The sequence below is a fragment of the Hippocampus guttulatus genome, chromosome 5 (genome assembly GCF_054856545.1).
Source record: "Hippocampus guttulatus isolate MCC_2025c chromosome 5, RoL_Hgut_1.0, whole genome shotgun sequence".
NCBI lineage: Eukaryota > Metazoa > Chordata > Actinopteri > Syngnathiformes > Syngnathidae > Hippocampus > Hippocampus guttulatus.
The window spans coordinates 6,762,883-6,784,275 of record NC_141265.1 but is presented as its reverse complement, the minus strand read 5'-3'; the positions used below and the strand labels follow the sequence as shown (position 1 = coordinate 6,784,275).

At 44.4% G+C, this 21,393-nt stretch overlaps 1 protein-coding gene across 2 annotated transcripts in view; it reads right to left on the bottom strand.

Annotated features, from left to right (window-relative positions):
• Positions 1-1,778: 1,778 nt before the first annotated feature.
• Positions 1,779-21,393, bottom strand: part of fam222aa (family with sequence similarity 222 member Aa) — a 55,414-nt gene continuing 35,799 nt past the window's right edge. For both annotated transcript variants that reach the window (XM_086111833.1, XM_086111832.1), the window contains one exon: positions 1,779-5,889. In XM_086111833.1, the coding sequence (XP_085967959.1) occupies positions 4,397-5,889 (1,493 nt within the window). In that variant the 3' untranslated portion in view covers positions 1,779-4,396. The remainder of the gene's footprint in view (positions 5,890-21,393) is intronic.

The window sequence follows — 21,393 nt, the reverse complement described above, 5'->3', positions numbered from 1 at the left end:
CGCACATTGTCCAAATTGGGAAGCTGGGTTACAGCGTGGCCAAGATGCATCTCATCAAAAGGACCTCGTTCGTGGAGTCTGGGACAAATACTAGCTACAAAATGACGCCACATAACTACCGCTACTTGCTTTCAATATGAATGAAACGTGAATTGACAAAATCTTGTCTCTCTAATTACTGGAGTCCTCTCTGTACCTTACAGGAAATCCATTCCTATTTGAAAAGGGTTTTGATTTCACCCCTCTGTGTCAACCAAATACTCTCTCTCCACTGGTACTGTCACCCAATACTCTCATTAGCTGAAAGGACGGCTGCCCCAGACAACTCCACTGGTGGGAAAGGCCAGACACCAGAATCTCCGCCGCCTCAAGTGTTGCCTCTTGACTTCAACGTCATGTGACAGGGTTTAATGCTTGGATGCAGAAGCCAAACGGAGGGGATTTAGGGAAAGGATGTATCTGTAAATCTATCAAAATATTTCTACAAGAGAGAAAATATGGCAGAATCAGATCGCAGCTGGGGCAATAAGCTCTTGAAACAACATCATTTATCTTTTTTGGGGGGGAATGGTTTGGAGGCTTCCTGTGCAAAATATAAGCCAAGGGGGTTTGTGTTCTTGATGCCAGCAGGACTTCAATGACAGTGGAGGGTCTATGATCACCATCAAGTCAATTTTTCAGGCTCATAGTCAAGATTTAAGTCGGCCGTCAAAGTTCAAATAAGGACTCACTTATTTTTTGACTCGGGGAAGAAGGGAATCCATCATATTGTCAGGATTCAACATTTTTGTTGAATTGCTTTTTTAAGTACAGGATCCCATCAGGATTAAAGAAGAGAACTTAATAAAATATATATTTTTAATCCTTCTCATTGACAGCAAAGGTTCAACATCACCCGTCAAGCCTCTGCTTGAGGTCCCACAGGGTCCAACCTCCCGCTGACATCTAAAGCAGGGGTCCCGGACCTTTTTTGCCCCACGGACCGGTTTATGTCAGACAATATTTTCAGGGACCGCCATTTAAGATGTGGCGGATTAATACAACAAAATAATATGGTATGAGCTGCATGAAAACGGTGGTGTTTTCGAAATATAATAATAAACACAAGGAGCGTCTAATCTGGCCGCAACACTGATCGCTATGGTAAGGTTTAATGCCTTCAAAATTCGATACAACGCAAATTCAAAGTGCATGAAAATGACGACTCACCACAGCCCCGAACTTGATTTTCTGCAACTAGACTGTCCGATCTCGGGGTAATAGGAGACAATGACACCTCAAGTGTGTTGTTTATGTCCAGTCTACTTCGTAATTTTGTTTTAGTTGCCGTTGCTGCAGAAACCCCCCACCTCACACAGGTAGGATGTCGGAAATAGCAACAGTGCTATTGTGGCGATCTCAGAGTATTCAGACATAACTTTAATCCAGTTGTCTCGAACGTACTTTTAAGGCCGCCGTCATTTACGATCTCCAGCAGTTTTTTAACTCATTTTGCGACCTCAAACGTTTTGTTTTGAGCGTAATCGGTCACGTGACGGAGAAGCGTGGTTTGACGTGAGTCAAGCGTGACACAGACGGATGTAACGGAGAATCCGGTAATTTTTCAAAATAAAACATATTTCGTATTCCGAAATAAATAAAACGGAATTAAGGCAAGTTCTTTCTGTGCGGCCCGGTACCAAATGCCTGGTGGACTGGCGGTTGGGGACCCCTGATTTAAAGGACATCTAGGTTTAGAAAATAATGACAGACGTCAAAGCCAAAACGTGGCCTCTGGATATATTCTTAAAGAAATTTATTTTACACCTCAAAACAAAACAAACAAACAAAAAAAGGGGGATAGGGAATTGGGATGTGGTACATTGGGAATGTATTGACAACTGTAGTTTACATTTTTTTTTTTGGTGTAAGCTCAGAGAAAAAAAATGTTCATACAGTCATTATAATTGCACTTCATAAATCTAGACTGATGCCAGTATTTCCCCTCAACAAAGCTCTGCCTCTCGCTTTATTTAATAAATTGAATTTAGCATTGAAATTCCACTGACAAAAGAAATGCTAATCAAGACCACAGGTCTGCTGCACTGATCCAATTTTTCTTTCACTTGAATCCCACAAGGCAATAACACATCGCAGTAATTTAAGTGCAGTACATTCAAGGGAATCTCACAGTCATAATAAATATTTCACCACTCTGAATCATCTAGTTAAGACTGGGCCGGGCTAAATACGTACATCCCAAACAGAGGCCTAAAAACGAACACGGAAAAGCAACGACCCTTGTCCCATTTTATCTGATGGCAGAGGTGAGCAAACGATTGTTTTCATTTTGTATTTGCAAGAGAACTGAATCGTATCTCCCAAAATAGGACTCACTGCTATCCCAGCTTCCTCTATCGCTATGATGACACCTGACAACGAAGGCAGATGTGACAGTTACACGTATTGAAGGCGCTAAGTCCTCCATGAAATAGGAAGCGAGATCAGCAAAAGAATTCCTGTACATTACTCAGATATGATTTTATGGGTAAATCTTCAAATGACACATGGGAAAATGCAAAGTCTGAGGCTTTTGAAGAGCTAGAATGCACACACGCACACCACACACACGTGTTGAGCACACGCACATTTATCGTTATGTCGACAACCTCGCAATTCACATTTTTTTTCTTTCTCTGTGTCTTATGTTCTTTTCAAATAAGTGTTTCAAGATTTATCGTTATGAAGGAGTATTAGGAAGACACTGAAAGGAAAATTATGAGAAAAAAGTTATTTGTGAAGATAAATATTTATATTGTCTCAACAAAAGAATTCACTTAAGAAAGTAGGAACTTAGATACATTAAAAAACAAAAAGTCATTGTTTTTGATGAGGGTATATGAAAGCTCCCGTGTCACTGTCTCACAGTGAAGACACGCCATAGTATTCAGGTTATATCATAAATGGTCGACAACTAAAAATAATAAGAGTAATGATGGTAATGCTGTTTTGGTAACATTATTTTCTCACAAGATTCTAACTTTATTCTCATAGTGTATTTCTTTTCTTTTCTCAGTGGGCCTAATAACTCCTTCGTCATGGCGCAGGGTGGGTGACAAGTGATGAGGCATTAGAAATAACGTTTGGAATTTTGAAGTACAGTATCGCTCAGGTTGTTTTGAAACCATTTTTTTAAACAGACAACACTTAATGGGGATTTCATATTGTGTTATTTCCCCGTTGTCTTTATTTATTTTGCAGTTACTTGGCTGTCTGTTGGTTTGTTGTTATTGACGCCACCTTTACTGACTGCATGTTGACATCTGACCTACTTTCATTTTGTCATGTAATAACACGTATCATCTGATTAAAACAAACAAATGTAGAATTATAATATTGATCAGATGATTTTTTTTTTTTAATGCCTATTCCTTTTCACCCACCCTGTAGATTCCAGTGTTGGTTTGGAAAACAAGCTCTCACAAATCAGGTTCTTACAGAACCGAAGCAGTGATGATGCCTCAAAACAGGACATAAGAAACCGCTACTTTGCTTGAAAAGGAATATCTAAATCATAAGAACCAAGTGGAAAGAACAACGCATCAGACATTTCTCCCCCTCTCGTAGCAGCCAATGCATATAATATACCTACAAATATATAAAACAACATAAAATAGGTTCAAGTTTTTCAAGTTTCTTAAATATATCATATCCAAACTACCCAATTCCAAACTTCAAAGAGAACAAGATTCAAGCAGTGCAATTTATGTATCAATTATAACAGCAATAATCATGTACTATCCTTTCCTAATCGGACTTGATGATTCTTGTGCAGAACGCGAGAGTCCTGGCTATAATTTCACTGAGTCTGTCTTCATCCATCTGCATGTGGATTTGGATGTTGAGAGCAGCCCTAAACTTTGGTCCTCTGAAGACCACTTATTTCAGTGACAACCTACACAGTAGCTTCAGTCTTAGTATTTGAAGTGGGGGTACACGTGGCATATGCACTTCATGTCAAACTATGAAGAAACCAAAAAAAAAAGAGAGAGAGATAAAAAGGTTAAAAGTTCAGGCAAGTAAAAGATCAGCAAAACAAACGGAAAGAGAAAGACAAATATATCAATGCAAAATTCCTATTGGCAAACTGCACAATGGATCAGATCGGGAGAATCGTGAAATCCCTTTTCTCCCCGCCCCCCACTTGCAATTACTACTGCCTTTTCTTATTTGGAATTCTCAGAGCCTGGCTTGAAACCACCATCGATTGGATCACACAACATGACAACAGCTCTTCCCTCTAAGCTCGCACACCCGTTAAAGCAAATCTTCACCCGCACGCAACCGGATCTGTCCTTTGACTTTTCGATGCTCTTTACAAATTCACAACTTGATTTCTTGTGATTCCGTCGCGCCTCTATCTGTAAACGGGGAGGCGGATGTGCGCGTGCTGGTGGTCCAACAGACGTGGCACCGACACAGTCTCGTAGCCTTTGCCCAGCATTTGCTCCTTTATGCATGGTGGGTGGATGTCGTTGATCAGGTATTCCAGAGACTGCAAGCTGCTGCTCAACACAGACGTGTTGCACAAACTCTTGCTGGGCAAGCTGCAACACAGACGGCCTCCGCTGTCGATGGCGGGGTGATGATGATGGTGGTGGTGGTGGTGGTGATGATAGGGATGGTGTGGGTAGCCCACTTCTCGGTGGCCCGTGGCCGACCCGCCTGTGGAGGGGACCAGAAGCTCCTGGGGGTTGTAGCAGTCACTATCAGGTGTCACCAGGACACTGTTCCATGGGGGGGCAAAGTACTGACCCACCGAGAAATTCCCATGCATGCCCATGCAGTTCAATGGGGAGGAGCTGACTTTTTCCAGCCCGCCTCCGCCGCTAGCGCTCGCCGTCAGGTGGTAAGGTCTGGATGAGGACGAGGAGACTTGCCCCGCCATGATCCCCCCGACAGGAATGCAGCTTTCGGGGGACTTGCTGACGGCCCCTCCCCCTCCGCTGCCCCCGCTGTACATTCGTAGCACTGCCTGTTGTTGCTGCTGCTGCTGCTGCTGCTGCTGCTGCTGCTGTTGCTGCAGCTGCTGCTGCTGCTGCTGCTTCTGCCAGAGGATGTAGTCCATACCGTCCGTGTAAACCCCGCTCTTGGCCGCCTCCGCGTTTGGAGGCGGCAACCCTGGACCCGTGTACACCATGTTGGCCTGTGGGCCGATTCCCACTACGTAACCTCCACCTGAAGAGCTCGAGGAGACCCCCATGACAGTGGTCCCCTGCTTGGAGGGACTGGAATTGGAGGGTGCTGCCCCTTGACACACCTGCTGCAGAGCCTGGGCTTGGCAATGCTGGTTGATCTGGTAAATGATGCTCTGGATGGAAGGGAGGTTGGACTGTGGGGGGAGAGCCAGGCCGCGCCCCCCCGCCACAGGAATCACCGAGCCGGCGACGGTGACGTTGGGGGGGACTGACAACCCGGGGCCCTCTGGAGGCTTTGTGGGCCCAGTTTGATATCCCATCTGGCTGGGGCCAGTGACTAAAGTGCTACTGCTAGGTGGGTATGGGGCAATGTGGGCTGGAGAGAGTTTAGTCCGTCTGCCTTCGGAGTTCTTCAGAACACCTTTTGACGAGATGAAGGTGGAAGTTGATGATGATGAGGGGGAGGAAGAGGACTTGACAATGGCAAGCAGGCCATGGTAGCCCCCCGTGTGGAAGTGTGGATAGGGGCTGTAGCGCTGGCCAGTGGTGTCATATCCATTTACAGTCCGGTTAAGGTGCTTGTGCTGGGGAACCCTGATGTTGGTCGGGAAGATCTTAATGGACAGAGGGCTGTTGGCTGTCTTCTGAGCGTAGGCATCAAGTTCTGCTGCAGTGGGGTAGCGAGGGGAATGTGTAGGCACCACCGGGTCACCTGGGGGTCAAAGAGAGAGGAAAGAATGAGATTCAACTCCACGTTGACCATTTTCACTTTTTAATGACTACCGCGGTCTAGGGGGGACAACCAGAGATGCCTTCAACCTAAAAAACAAAAAAAAAACAAAAACCAAACAAACATAATTTGCATGTGCTAATCAGGATTCCTTTGCAGCGTTCCTCCATTAGAGATTTCTTTCTTTCCGTCTTATTTTAACTCCCTTGTCGAGTGGATCTTTTTTTAAAACTCATTCTGTCAAAAGCCTGGAACCTTAGGCGGTGTTAAATCTGTGCATTGTGAAATTAATTCAAGCTCTCTTTAGCAATGAATTAGGTTAGCCTTGCATACTCAGCAAGGGGGGAGTGGATCAAAGCTTGTTAAATTGGAATGGCACTTTTGAGAATTGTCAGTGGTTCAGTCCACTGTGTGAACAGGCCCAGTTCTAAAATCGATGCTGTGTCATTCAGGTGCCCGCTGGCCACAACGTTGTGTTCCGTTAAATCCATCCATCCATTTTCCGAACCGCTTGATCCTCACTAGGGTCGCGGGGGGTAGTGGAGCCTATCCCAGCCGTCTTCGGGCAGTAGGCGGGGGACACCCTGAATCAGTTGCCAGCCAATCGCAGGGCACACAGAGACGAACAACCACCCACGCCCACACTCACACCTAGGGACAATTTAGAGCGTCCAATCAGCCTGCCATGCATGTTTTTTGGAATGTGGGAGGAAACCGGAGTACCCGGAGAAAACCCACGCAGGCCCGGGGAGAACATGCAAACTCCACACAGGGAGGCCGGAGCTGGAATCGAACCCGGTACCTCTGCACTGTGAAGCCGACGTGCTAACCACTGGACTACCGGTGTGTTCCGTTAAATAAATAATACAATTCTAAGTCAATCATATTCTGTTTGTATTTACGTTTAACACTTCGTTGGAATAGGATTTGTATCTTGTAGTGGTTCTGCAACACACTAAGAACTGCCGCCAATATTTTAGACAAACTAAACGGGGTTACCAAAATATTTTGCCAATTTCGCACCACTGCAAATTAGAACAATTAGAATATGGAAAAGCATCGACGGTAAATGCTCTGTGGTGTTTGCAATATGAAACTCCCCAATTTCAGAAATTCAATTCAGCAGCGAAGGCGGCGACTGTGAATAGCAATGGCCCCTTGTTCAATGAGGCAAAGCTCAAGGTGGCAAACAGGAAAATGGCAATTTCGAAGAAAAAAAAAACAACAACTCATGTGTCATTGTTGGGAGCCCGGTCGTGGAGGTGAGGGGCCACATTGAGATTGGATTTAAACAACATTATTCAGGCAATTTCATGGCTACTTAGCTCAGTGCAACAGAAAATGTGCGTGGAGGGGGTTGGGAGGAGAACTCAATTTACAAGCGATACATCAGCTGCCACAAATGACTTGCGATCTATATATATATATATATATATATATAATGCAAAAGGCAACCAAACACACACACATATATACCCGTCAAGTGTCATGGCTGTGCTGTCAGCAACCTAAAGAGTGTGCCCAGGTTGCAGACTGTGACGACGACTCACTCCATTTCCTTTCCAGATGCAAAATCATTAAAAAAAAAAAAAAAAGACTCCACAGCCAAATAGCCTCAATCCTCATTTCTGGGCTTCCATTACAGATAGCACGGGGAGTTAATTTCAACAACCCAATGGGTCTCCAACTGCGAACATGATTAAATTGACAAGATCCATATCATAAAAGAAATAAATTTGGAATTTAACGACAGAGGGGAATGGCTGCGAATAGCCTGTGCTGAATTTAGTGCATGACCTATTGCGGTGCCATTCCTCCCTCGAATTGAAAATTCCTAGAAAAAAAATGTTGTTCTTTCTCAGCTCAATCGTATGTTGATGATAAATCTAAATGTGTGTATTCGACGAAAAGATAGTGCCATCCGAAGGGGCGGAGTTCAGCGCGCCAAGCTTCGACCTCGCCAGCCTTGATGAAGCACCGCTCGGCTTCCCCGGCGACGTCGCTGCCAGACGCTTTGATACGCTCACTCACAGTGGAAAACTGACAAGACTTGTTTGCTTTGCTCTGAAGAGGGAAAAACACGCTCATTTCAAAGCCCATCGCTGGTCCACATGCAAATGGAAAAGGCAGCATTTTTTTGCTGATCTGCTTTACATGAGGGAAAAAAAAAGACCATCTTTGATCACCACATGGTCCAAATGAGGAAAGATTCTTGGCTTTCAGGCATATGTGTCCTGCTGCCCTGACAAGCCCCCAGATGCATTATGCCCATCATTCCATCTAATTACTGCCACATTAAGAGGATAAAAATCTCTTTATAAAAACCAGCCAGAAATTTATTTAAAGGTGTCTAATTATTGTCCATATTTTACATGACCAAGTTTCTTCAAAAGCATAAAGCCTTCTCTCTCTCTCTCTCTCTCTTCCTCGCCTGGCCCTTGTTTGTCAATAGGCAGGGACTTTGGCACAGCAACCTGGCATCAAAGGCCTTCACACTTCACAGGCCACAGGGATTAGAGGCCTTTCGGGCCTACAAAACCCATCTCGGCCCCACAAAGGTTTCCTGTTATTAGAAATCACAGGCATAAAGGAAGAAGAGAGGGGGAGGTGGGGAGGCAGATGAGCATCTGGATGCTTCCGATTCCAACATTCTTTTTTTTCTTTTCTTAAAGTTGCATGGCAGAAATGTTATCGCAAACTTGATCCCAATTAGCATGGGCCGTAATTTTGCTGGCCGACACACAGTTTGATACGTCGGCACATCTTGTTTCTCCAGAAGCAGGAAGTCTGTTCTACTGTGTGACTTATTGGTTTTGTTTGCGGCAGATCCACGCTAAGAGCAGCAGAATACAGTACAGATGGTGCTTGCAGATAAAACATCCTCCGAGGCAGCTTGCACCGTCTTTGTGCGCGCCCTCACCTTCTCGCAAGATCGGGGCTTTCCTGCACCTGTGCGCACGCCACCGTGCATGCAAATACCACGCGTGAAAGCCGAAAAACAAGGCACGCAAACACCGCACACACCAACCTGCATCTGCACTTGTGTGTCTCGTTTGACATCAGTGAAGCATGTTGTTATCCTCTCTCATGAAATGTAGGGCAGGGACAACAACAGGTGCCAGTGCCGGCGACAGCCTGCAATGCCTCCTGGGCTAAATGCTTCACACTCGCTTCATTTCGACACGCGACAGCCTTGTAAGGATTAATTATTTCCCCCGAGGATGCAAGAATATGCTTTTTCCCTTGCGGAGATGAGGTGCATTCACCAGCACGTGAAATAACATCCAGTTAACGAACAGGGCAAAGCTGAGCAAGGAGTAAGCAACTTTAAAAGAAATGTAAATAAACAAGGAAAATGATTGAACTGCGGAGTAGATGAGCAAAAAGTGCAGGCAGACATGCCTTTATTAGAAGCAATCACGTGCTGGGAGCTGAGCTGGCAGGGAGGCAATTAATGGGCTGACCTTCGTCCTTAATAATCCAGGGCCTGGCACACAATGCCCATGTGTCAGGGCAGCACATCTCTAAATGCCACCACTCATTAGCACGATGCACGCGGTGAGGGAGGCTATCTGTGCAGCGTTCTACTCTGCGGCCGTCAGACAGGCACAGAGAGCAGGCGTGGGATAACATGGCAGCGCGGGGCGGTGATATGATCTGGAAAAGCTATTCCGCTGGGAGGAGGGCCACTCTCATTTCTCTCCATTTTTGATTGGCACGAAGCCCCCCAAGCGCAACGTCCTTGGCGTACCCGGTGCTGTCACTGTGATTGCTTGCGTGTGTGTGTGTGTGTGTGTGTGTGTGTATTTGGAGAAGGGGGTGCTCGATTCTTAACACTCAATTAACACTCCTTTAATTAGCCAGCAGTACATTTTGAATTCTGATGAACTAATTTTCTCAGTGTGTGTGTGTGTGTGTGTGTGCAGGGGGAGGCCTGCCAAAGACGAAGTCCATTGGGTACAAAACAGCAATAAAGAGGGAGCTGGTTAGATTAGACTGTAAAAAATAAATAAAAATCCATTAAATTCTAAGCACTTTTTTTTCGAGCAGGGGTCAACCTGTGTTGATCACACCAAGGCAAAAGCAGATGGGGAGTGTGTGAGAGACGGGGAGGCAGGTAGGGGAGATGTTTAAGAGTGGAGCATCAAATCCAGAGGACCACGGGAATGCATTGCATTTTAATTAATTTAAATGAACAAGCATAAAAAAAAAATCTTTGAGAACTACCGGTACCTAAAATGCTCTCACTCCAAATGATTGAAGTTCGGAGTGTTCTACAATCATAGAAAACTTTCTTCTTATTAGTGAAAAAAATAGCACGACATCAAAAAGCTCTCAGCATTTCCTTCCTCACTTCTGCAGAGCCGATATCTCCACACACTTTGATCCCAGCGGACCATGTAGTCAGGTCAGCGGGGGGGGGGGGGGGGGGGTGTTGCTTGCTTAGATGAAGGGAGAAGACTGGTTGGTTGACTTGCAATTAAGACACAGAAAAGAGGAAGGGAATAGCTCACAACACTTTGCTGGCAGAAATTATGGCTACATCGAATAATAATCGATTCATCGAGAATTTTGTTGAATCGAGTGCATCTGATTTTGAGCTAATTGCAGCTTGAAGCAATTGAGCCTGCAACCAGCTGATGAGTCTATTTTGTGGTCTCAAGCCAGGAAGCAAGTTTTGTGATTTTCAACAGAGAGGAAAATATTGCCGGAGAGTCATATGTTCCAAATCCACTCTCGTCCCATCAGCTCCCACTGATTTTGCATCACGGTAAATTGTATTATGCTAAACATGCACATCATTGCTGGTTTTTCCAGGAGCACTTTTACAGCAATGTAGTTAATAAAAACACACAGCCGATGTTATTATAAATACTCAGCGCCGGAGACAGATCTGTGTTTTCACAGGCATCACTGTATGTTTTGTGTGTAGGTTTGAATGTTTTGATGTTTTGAAACAGTCATGATGTATCGGTTTACTCTTGAGACTTCCATGTGGGTCGTGTGGATTCAGTCACCACGCAGTTACGGTGTCAATGTGAGTGCAAGGGGTTGTCTGTCTGGATGTGTGATTGTCAGGTCGCCTGTCAATTGCATGAAGCTAGATCAATATAGGCTTCGGGTCTGGAACAAGGTAGGGCAGGTAAAGGAAGCTGCCTGCATTGTATATCTTTCTGTTGTAACACAGACCGCAATGACCTTGTCCCATATTGTTTTTGTTTAACTTTATGTGGCTGTGTTTCTGCTTATGCTGCACCTGCGTCTTACATAGTAAGGACGATCTCAATGCCGATTGGCCGTCGCTGACGCTGACGCTACGCTGCCAAAAGTTCACTTTACCGACTGACTGACATCTGACAAACTGAGCTGGCCTGAAATAAAACAGACTGGTGATGACAGAGAGGCGGGCTGGCCGCTGGCGAGCGACGAATGACAGACCGGCGAAATGAACTGATCTCTTGCTGTTACCATTGTAAACAGTTTTTGACTGACTGTCCTAGAATGATGGAAGCACGGTTAAAAATAACCAGAGGTGGGCAATTTACAAAATGTTGCCAGTCCATCATCCATCAGTGACCTGGGTATTTGTCCTTTATTTTCAGTCCGTCATTTTTTTCAAGCCGAACCAAACAGTAAATGTCTGTCAGTCGGTCCGTCATGTTATTTCAACCGCATTTCTGTCATTGCTTCTGTCAGTAATATTGTATTGGCCTGAATATAAGACGGCCCTGATTATAAGACGACCCCCTCTTTTTCAAGCCTCTAGTTTGAAAAAAGACTTTTTGAACACCAAATTAATTTTGATACAGAAAATAATTACAGTACATCTGAAACAAATGATTATAATAATATATTTGAGAGAAAAAGCATGTTATTTTACCTCATTCAAATCTTAATATCTGAACATTTAAATGTGTAAACTAAAGTGCAATTACATTCGTAAATGAATGGCTTCTGATTTTTGAAATGTAAATTACTTCTTCTCAGCTGCCGGTTAACATGGCCGATCTTCGACCCACTTTTCTCAATTTTCTGTTATCTCTGCTATTATTTTCTTCTCTTTTCTTTCTTACCGCTATTTTTTATTTTTCTTCTTCGTGCTACCGCTATTTCTAATTTTTCTTCTTCGTGCTACCGCTATTTTTATTTTTATTCTTCGTGACAGGGGTTCACTTTGGCCTGGGGAGTTAAGTTCAGAATTCACTTCAATGATATCTGGCTTACAGTATCACTCTTAATGATTACAAGTGAGAATTTTAAATTTTGGTAGAGATTTCAGCAAGCAGGGCGGCCCGGTAGTCCAGTGGTTAGCACGTCGGCTTCACAGTGCAGAGGTACCGGGTTCGATTCCAGCTCCGGCCTCCCTGTGTGGAGTTTGCATGTTCTCCCCGGGCCTGCGTGGGTTTTCTCTGGGTGCTCCGGTTTCCTCCCACATTCCAAAAACATGCATGTCAGGCTGATTGGATGCTCTAAATTGTCCCTAGGTGTGAGTGTGAGCGTGGATGGGTGATCGTCTCTGTGTGCCCTGCGATTGGCTGGCAACCAATTCAGGGTGTCCCCCGCCTACTGCCCGGAGATGGCTGGGATAGGCTCCAGCACCCCCCGCGACCCTAGTGAGGATCAAGCGGTTCGGAAAATGGATGGATGGATGGATATCTGGCGCCATCTAGCGTCGTGAATGGGTATAAGGTCTAGACCCCGAATATAAGACGAGCCGCACTTTTTCAGTCTTATTTCAATGCAAAAAACACCGTCTTATATTCGAGCCAATACGGTATATTATTATTATTCTTACAGCATATGAACGGTCATTGTTCTGTGTTCTGATTCGCTGATACATCACTGAATAAAGGTGGAGAAACACCAATCAAATTCAGGGATTGAATTTAATGCGGGTATTTTTCACCCCCACCAACCAATGCGCACAGAGTTTTTTTTTTAGGTTTCTTGCCATTCGTCAGCAAAATGGGCATCCATCAGTGACAGACTGACAGCCCTTCTGTCAGTACTGAGGATAATGAAAATGACGATGACGGAGTGATGGACTGATGATGACAGTTTTGGTTCATCTTGAAATAATGACGGTGACGGACATGTGCCGAATAATAAAATTCCAGATTGACAAAATTTACTGACTCGCCCACCTCTGATCAACGGTGCATGCACTTGTATGTATTTGGTTGTTCAGTTCGGTTGTTGTCGGAACGACCGGACTGAAAAACAACAACATAACCATCCTGTAGACTTTAGTGATGGCATATGTCATTCCTGCAGGAAACAAACTCCTCCCCCTGGTACCTTCTGCCTTCAGCCTTTGTATCATACATAAAAAATCTGAATCTAAATCTATCATGTACCAGTATTTTATACACTGGTGCAATATAAGTGCAATATTAAATTGCACTTATATTGAACTGTGTACAGTTCTTTTCTGAAACATTTATTTTGGGCAATGAAACACTTTGTCGTCCACCCCCCCAAATTTTGCTGCTGTAGACTGCAAATTTCCCCAGTGTAGGACAAATAAAGGGCATCTTATCTTATCTTATCTTATACCCCCAGTAATAACGGTTCGGACTTTTTTTTACTCGCTCTTCTCAACCAACCCAAAATGGGTTCCGATCCACCAAGAATCGCTGATTTCAGGGACTGCGAGGACTGCACATGGATAGGTCAAATTTATGCATTCACACTCAACCACAAAATAACACCTAGCTGAGTGTGACGACAATGACTTTTAGAAATGTGGCTTTTATGGCAAAAGCACATCCCGGACTCATGAAACTTGAGGGGGAAAAAAAGTTGACTGCAACAAAGTGAGTGTGTTTTCCTGAAGTAACGCTTGACTTGAAGCTATTGTTACGCATTTGGCTGATAGGATCATGGTCTGGATGACGCTCTGGCCCTGCCTCGTTTGCTGTCGGGAGGGTGGGGGTGCTTGGGGGCAGCGTGGCATCCTGAACAATACCTGCCTTGTGCTAATGGAGGTGTCATCTGCACAGGCCTGATTAGTCAGCGATTACAGCGAGGCCTCAATTGCCGTGACAACTGCCGCAAACACAATAAGCCTTGATAGAGCCAGCTGTTTGGTCCTCTGCAATTAACCCCACATCCCCACTCGTCTCCGGCAGTGCACTGCCTCTAATTGACTATTGCCTATACAAAGCAAAGGCTGTGGGGGCCAGACCCCCTGGACGCAGCAGCCCCCCCCTGCGAAGGAGATGATTATAATAGAGGCGTCCCGTCGACTCGGCCACCAGTCAATCAAAGCCTCAGTGCCCCACAGGAGCTTCCTGATGAGTGAGAGAGCAGAGGAGGCACATGTATGAGGCCATGCGGGAGCTCCCTCCTTGGAGAGTGCGGGGTGCTTATCGTGTATGTGGGTGGGTGGGTGTAGAGGTTGCGACGACAAGTCGAATAGGCCTTTAGTCCAAGTACTAATCAATTCAAGTGCATGTGAGGAAACCCTGCTGCTTGCTGCATATCAGAAAAGCCATTTTTGGGAGCACTCATCTCGCTCTCTGTTCATCTCAAGGTTGATTTTCTGGGCTATGCAGACAGGAAAAAAAAATCAAGGCAATTATTTGTCAGGCTTCTGTTATCTATAATTGCAAAGATAAAAATCAAACTGCAATGATTTCTCTGTGGATAGAGCTGTCTGAATTCACAGCTGCTTGTGTCATCATAATCTTCAAACAAATGCATTGTCTGCACCTAACTCCACTCTGCCTGCACTCAGTTGGGAATATTTATTATTGAGGAGGCTGAATTATCGATGGAATGTTTCAGGCACATACTTTATAAGAGGAGTCGAAAGCATGTTATGTGAGCGCATCTCAGTGTGGATGAAATGAGAGATTAATTTTCAAAAAGCGGTGTCACATGAACCACATGCGTTCTTTCCAAGCGTGGCAAGATGTTGCAAAGGGCAAAGAGGACCGTGACAACGTTTAAATGACTTGCACACTGATTGCTCACAAGCACACACACCTAACACAATGTCAAAAATGGATTTAATCATTCAAAGACTTTTTTTTTTTTTTTTGGTTTCAATCTTGGACCCAACATCCAAATCTAATCTTTGATTTCATTGAAGTCACCCTATTCTCAGATGTGATCTATTTCCTGCACAGAAAGAGAGAAGAGAAAAACAAAACAAACTGGGAGCCTAATTATGGCTCTCCTTTAAACCGACTCCAACATGAGGTCATTCAGTTGGCCTGCAAGAAGTGGTCCGTCCGTATTATTACTGCAGCCATTGTGACTGAGAGGAGGTCTTCAGGTACACCTACTAGTGAACTTAAATTCGACACACGATGCTCCCTTGTAACGTTTAGGGACACAAATATGAAGACAAGCCTCCTTCACTCTCCTTGCTGTAACAAAAAAAAAAAATCATTTTGGACAAGTATATGTCCTCCTATTTTCAGGAGAGGTTTTGGGCATGGCCCGTTTCTGTTCCCATGCCATGCTCATGATTGGAAGAGTTTGGTGTGGAAGCACTTGACCCAGCCCAGACCACAATGTGAAAAAAAAACCCAACAACCCCAAACACACTCCAACGTCTTGTTGACAGTCTTCCTTATTTATCAAGGCCAAGGCATCACAGCAGCTCATTAATTTATACCGGTTCCCTTTGAGGACGAGCAAAACCAACAGGACGCTGCCATGTTTACATTTTCTCTCTAGAAGTAATCTCTGAAAGCCAGATGTCACTGGATCAGCCATGAAAATTTATTAGGAGGGTTGATGTGGCAACCTCGTGCACTTTCCATCGTGACCTGCCTTTTATGGGCTATCAGGAAAATTAGTGAGAAATGACCTCCTCTGGCTCAGACGCCCCCTTGTTTGGGAATTACTGATAACCTTCCAAAGCTAATACAGTAGGCGTTCTCTCAAGCTAAAAAGTCCAGTGGATTAGAGGAGAAAAACAGGTGGATCCAAAGAGGGACAAATCTCAGCTGACATCACCATGCAGTTGCCCGCTCTGACCCCTAAAGCTCCGCAATTACAAACAGTGGAAATTCTTCCTTCGTGTCTCTTGATGGTCTCCGTTCTCTCGTTCTGTTTTCATCCCTCTCGCCTCCCGCTATCTCTCTTTTCTCTGCTTCAGTCCGCCTTGTCTCTCCAGGCTCCCTCCCCTCTCCTCTGTCTTTTCCATCTCGCTCTCCGAGTAAGTGAGTTTCATCTGGGGTGCTTGCCGGGCGAAATCACCCCAGGGTGAACACTTTATTATCTGTAGTCAAAGCGTCACCACGAATACCATTCTACACACACAAGTGTCACTTTCCATTTGTCCACTCTCTGGCTACATTAGCGGAGCCTAGCCGGCCCAGGGCCTTGTGTCTCCAACAGAAGAAAGCTAACAGCGTGGGAAAGCACTCGTCCTGCATTCCTGACCCATTGACACCAGTGAAGCCGACCTGCTGCCTCTCTCTTGGGAATTAAGAAAAACAATCACAGAAAATCAACGCTAAGTTGAAAATGAGCAAGATAGCTTGTGAAATGACCGGTAGACGAGGATGTTTTGGTACTTTGTGATCTTTGTTACTGTATAATTTATGAGCTCACAGCAAGTGTGAAACAAAGGAAGCCGTCGGGTTCAAGCTGCAAACGTGTATTGGTGATGATCCAGCCAAGTGTCCGCAAAGAATGCACGTTTTTTTGGGTTCCTGTGGAATGCAACACCTACGTCGCGCTTTTGCGAGACACCTGTGTACCAAATAAACAAAGATGACAGTAGAACACGTAAAGTGTTGACCTCAAAATAAACACTGAGCTCGGTCAAACAATGGAGTGAAATACTCAGTTGGCTTCAAGTATGGAAGATTAAAAACTTACATTTTACTTGACAGAAGCCTACAACAAATATTAGTACAGTATAACAATTTAAAATAATACAGTGTTCTCCAACAAATGTACCCCTCAGGAATAATGCAATACAATTTAAAATGTAAGCGTCATTTTTAAGTTATGATCTCCCAAATGTGCATCATGAAAAGATGACTGCGGCTAGGGTGCAATGGCTGCACAGCTTCTTACGTCTACTACATACTGTTTACTTGTTCAAGTTGTAAAAGCTGAAGTCTGCCTGGCTGCTCTTACGTACTTTTCCGCAGCGTCTGATCAAATAAATATGCTTGCGGCTGACAGCTGGTTAGGGTAATGTCACACTTCATAAATCATATTATCAGCGGTCCTTACTTATATTGCGCTTTGGAAGGTAACCAATGGAGTGGATGGGTTGTTTGGGGCTGATTTACAGTATATGCTCTGCCCCCCAAAAATAGGTCTCTCTGACCATTGCTATGTATCGATCTTAAAACGGTAAAGCCCAGTGGATAGTGGGTTGCACGTTTTCCGCACAGTCATCAGATCTGGGTTCAAATCTATGTTGGACTTCAAACATGCATGTGATATAGTGAAGACTAAATTGTCCAGAAGTGTAAATAGAACCGTGAATGGTTGCCTGTCTTTTATGTGTGCTGTTATTGGCTGGTGACAAGTGCAAGGTCTACCTCACCTCTTGCTCAAAGTCAGCTGGGAAAGGCTCAAGTTAGCTGCGACACCTCCAGTTATTGAATTGAAACTCATGAGATGGTGCCTAATCACAGGACTGTTATTTGGCTAATTACTTGTGACAAAGAAAGACGAAGAGATGATACCCTACTCTTAACTTTAATGACAATCACAAAGATGCGTGATCGAATAAGCACAAGTTGAGAGCCTTCTGAGGATAAGCAACTCTAATAATGGATGGATGGATGGATGGATGGATGGATGGATGCGAGAACCTCTGGTTCATGGGTCTGAATGCATAAGAGAAAAGTTAATTGATGAGCAAAAAATGTTATCCACTCAAAAGTGCTCCGTTTAATAATTAGGTCTGGCTTTGGATGTGGGTTGCCCTGCGGCCTGCCTGGGCCACCCTCATTGTGCACACTGCACGGTCGAGAAGGAAGAGGCTTTATCAGAAAATAAACCGAGTCAGCACCAGCAGCGGGGTGGTTATGCGTTGCGACTGGCGCACCAGCCGATATTGTCATGTGCGATTAGGCCTGTGCTCATGAGCCTGTGAACTCATTGCTATGGCACGGGAGTCAAGCCCGCCCCCTTATTTCCCGACACTTGGATCTGCCGCCGCTGAGCTCCTCCTCTCAGCTTTCTCATTGAGCATTGAGCCCTGCCACTTCTCCAAGTAACCTCTCTAAACCCCGCGAGGAGCTGTGCTGAACTGATTAAGAGTCTGCAACAGGTCAGAGTGATGCGATTCGAAACAGTAATTCTTTGAAGCCTTTCATCCAAAAGGGTCAGGCCAAGTCAAAGCTCGCCTCTGAAGGTTAACTTGTCACCTCTGCAGATGCCAGTGTGGATGGCGAGGAACAAAGGGAGGCAAAGACAAACAGTGAGGCCAGAAAGAATTAGGTGACATTCAACATTATGAGCACGTCAGAGAGATTGAAAGACAGCAAATTTTTGATGTTGGCTTACAGCGTGACTGTCCTTTATACTGGCATCTGACACTGTTCTCTCAAAGGGCTCCGTGTACTGCCAAGAGCAGGAGCATCCTCAACACAAACACGCACGCAGCGCTCTGGAATAAAAGACCTGAGAGGTAGCCATTGTAAGCACATACAAAAATAAGAAAGGAAGCAGATCTGAGGAGGGAAAAAAGCAAAGAAGGAGAGACTGTGGCGGGTGGGGGGGAGGAAAATAGAAGGGGGAGAGGCTGGAGGCGGCTGGGCAGGCCTGTCAAAGCCCAGAAAGTGCTGCTGCACAGGCCTGCAGGTAAATGGAAGAAGAAAGGCGCCTGTAGGCTGCCTGAGGCAAGCCCGGGCCCTTCTGTTCTATCATTTAAGAGACAAGTCGTTCACTGATTCCCAATTAATATTTAACACTGCACAGACAACAAGGCACTCCACTCTGCAGTACACATGCCAGGAGGAGGAGAGGGGTGGAAAGGAGCAGGTTCTTGACCTTTAACAGACATTTCTCTTTGGGGTTTAAGTTAAAAGCGGTCATGAGAAGAGCAGACGCTTTTTGCATTTGATGCAGACTACAAATACAACAATATAAATCCGAACTCATTGAGCCAGTCTAAATGAAGGCTGCATGTAAACATTGTACATTTTATTAGGAACATGATGTCTATATTGTATTAACATTTTTTTTTACAACGATGGTGCTCAGTTTTGTGTGAGTTAGGTTTGTTGTATAAATATTTGATCTATTTATATGATGTCATTATAAATGATATAATGCTTTCAAATTATTTGGAACATGTTTATTCATGCACTGTTAAGGCCCTTTATATTTATATTGAACTGTATTGCATCAGACCGAGTTGTTTCTAATTAAAAAAAAACTCAAAGAATTTACATCAGTTAGTTACAGTATGTTGATTGCTTAGCGTGTCTGCCTCACAGTGCAGAGGTGCAGGGTTTGATTCCGGGCCTCAGCATTCGTGGAGTGCGCATGTTCTCCCTGTGCCTGCATGGGTTTTCTTCGGGTACTCCCGTTTCCTCTCACATTCCAAAAACATGCATGGCAGGTTAATTGAACACTCTAGATTGTCCCTAGGTGTGATTGTGAGCATGATTGGTTGTTTGTCTATGATTTGCTGGTAACCAGTTCAGGGTATGCCCCGCCTACTGCCCGAAAACAGCTAGAATCAGCTCCTGCACCCTGCGACTCTCTTGAGGAGAAGCAGGTTAGAAAATGGATGGATGGATGGATAATTACAGGATAAGAGACCTTGATGAAGCTATTTTTATTGGTCTCAGTATATTACTGAGGTGTACCTAATGTGCATTCAATAACACTAAAATTTAATCGCGGTATTTTATATGTATCTAACTCTACAATGTTCCCAACTGTGGTCTTCAGAACACACGTAAAAAAAAATATATATATGTACTGTATATATATATACTGTATATATATATATATATAAGTATGGGGCTATATGAGTTTCCATATATTTGTAATGTAAAACAATATGAAATACTGCACAAGAGAGATGGAAAACTGTCGTCCTATCTTGCCTCTCTTGATCACACATACAGTCACGTCTGGGCTGCTCCTCCCACGTAAATGGCACTCTTTACAGCGAGACCTCTTGCAACAACATATCGATCAATATTTACCATCTGTGCGTTTCAATCAAGGCTGGGAGGTTAAATGCATGGAGTTATTTACTGAAGTGGAAATAAAGATGGGCAGCTTGAAGAACAAAACAGACCTGCTCACACATGCCTTTAATTAAAAAGACAAAAAGCAGAAAGCATGCATCCTACTTATAAGCATCCTTATAAGCATCCGAGGCTACATTTTAGAATTGTATGGCAGATGTGAACAAGCATCATGCTGTTCATCTCCTACCAGATGTAAACGTGAACTAAAAAGTGCCCTACTTGGCCCACGTAAACCCCCCTAATGCCTACTCACTTAGTCTGATTTACAAAGATCCCAAATAGCGGGCACGGAATTTCAGCTTCGCTCACCCTAACATTCCGTGTCCAAAGTCGATGCTGTATCAGCGAATGAGTCTAGTCACAGTCACATCAAGCGTATTTCTGAGGGACGAAAAAATCTGAACAAACAAACAGCGGAATGAACCAATCAGCGAAGAGCGGACGTGACATCAGAAAAGCAATTTGTGGCATGAATGCATCAAATGTTTTTTTCCGAAAACATTTCAAACATTACATCCCGTATCTCACGAAGCAGCAGAGGTTTGGTTTGCAAATCTGTGAGCACGTGAGCAAAGGTTTTTTTCGTCAGATGCAAAGAAACAAAGATGTTTGTCAGATGCTCGCAAACAGTTACTTAACTTGACCAGCTACATTATAATGGCTCGGCAGAGGAAATTAAACTTTTCCTCCTTTGACAACAACTTGCTGACCGAATTAATGGAGCAAATAGCAGACAAGAAAACAGGCAACAGCACGGTGAAAAAGAAAGACACTGTTCGGCAGCAACCACCTGACAGTTACGCCAGACCAAGCTGAGTGAAATAGAAAGGAGACGTTGCTCAATTAAAGCTTGCTGGAAAAAATGGGAAAAACAAAAGCCGCTGTTGTAGTACCGGTGTTAGAGCTGCATTTCAGTCACTGCCACGTATGATAGTTAGTTGGTGCAGTCTCCTTGTTCAGCTCTAAAACTGTATTACAAACCGGTATCTCACCCAAAATTCAAGCGGATCGAGTCGATTAATTTTCTCCATCCATCCATTTTCCGAACCGCTTGATCCTCACTAGGGTCGCGGGGGGTGCTGGAGCCTATCCCAGCCGTCTCCGGGCAGTAGGCGGGGGACACCCTGAATCAGTTGCCAGCCAATCGCAGTAATTTTCTCCATGAACCGTAATTATTTTTGCTCGAAACACCTAAAAATTGCAGCCATAGTTAAACAATCCTCATTGTCAGTTGAAAATTATTTCTCGATCCCAGCTGACACTGGAGTTTAGTGTTCTGGTGTAACAGAAA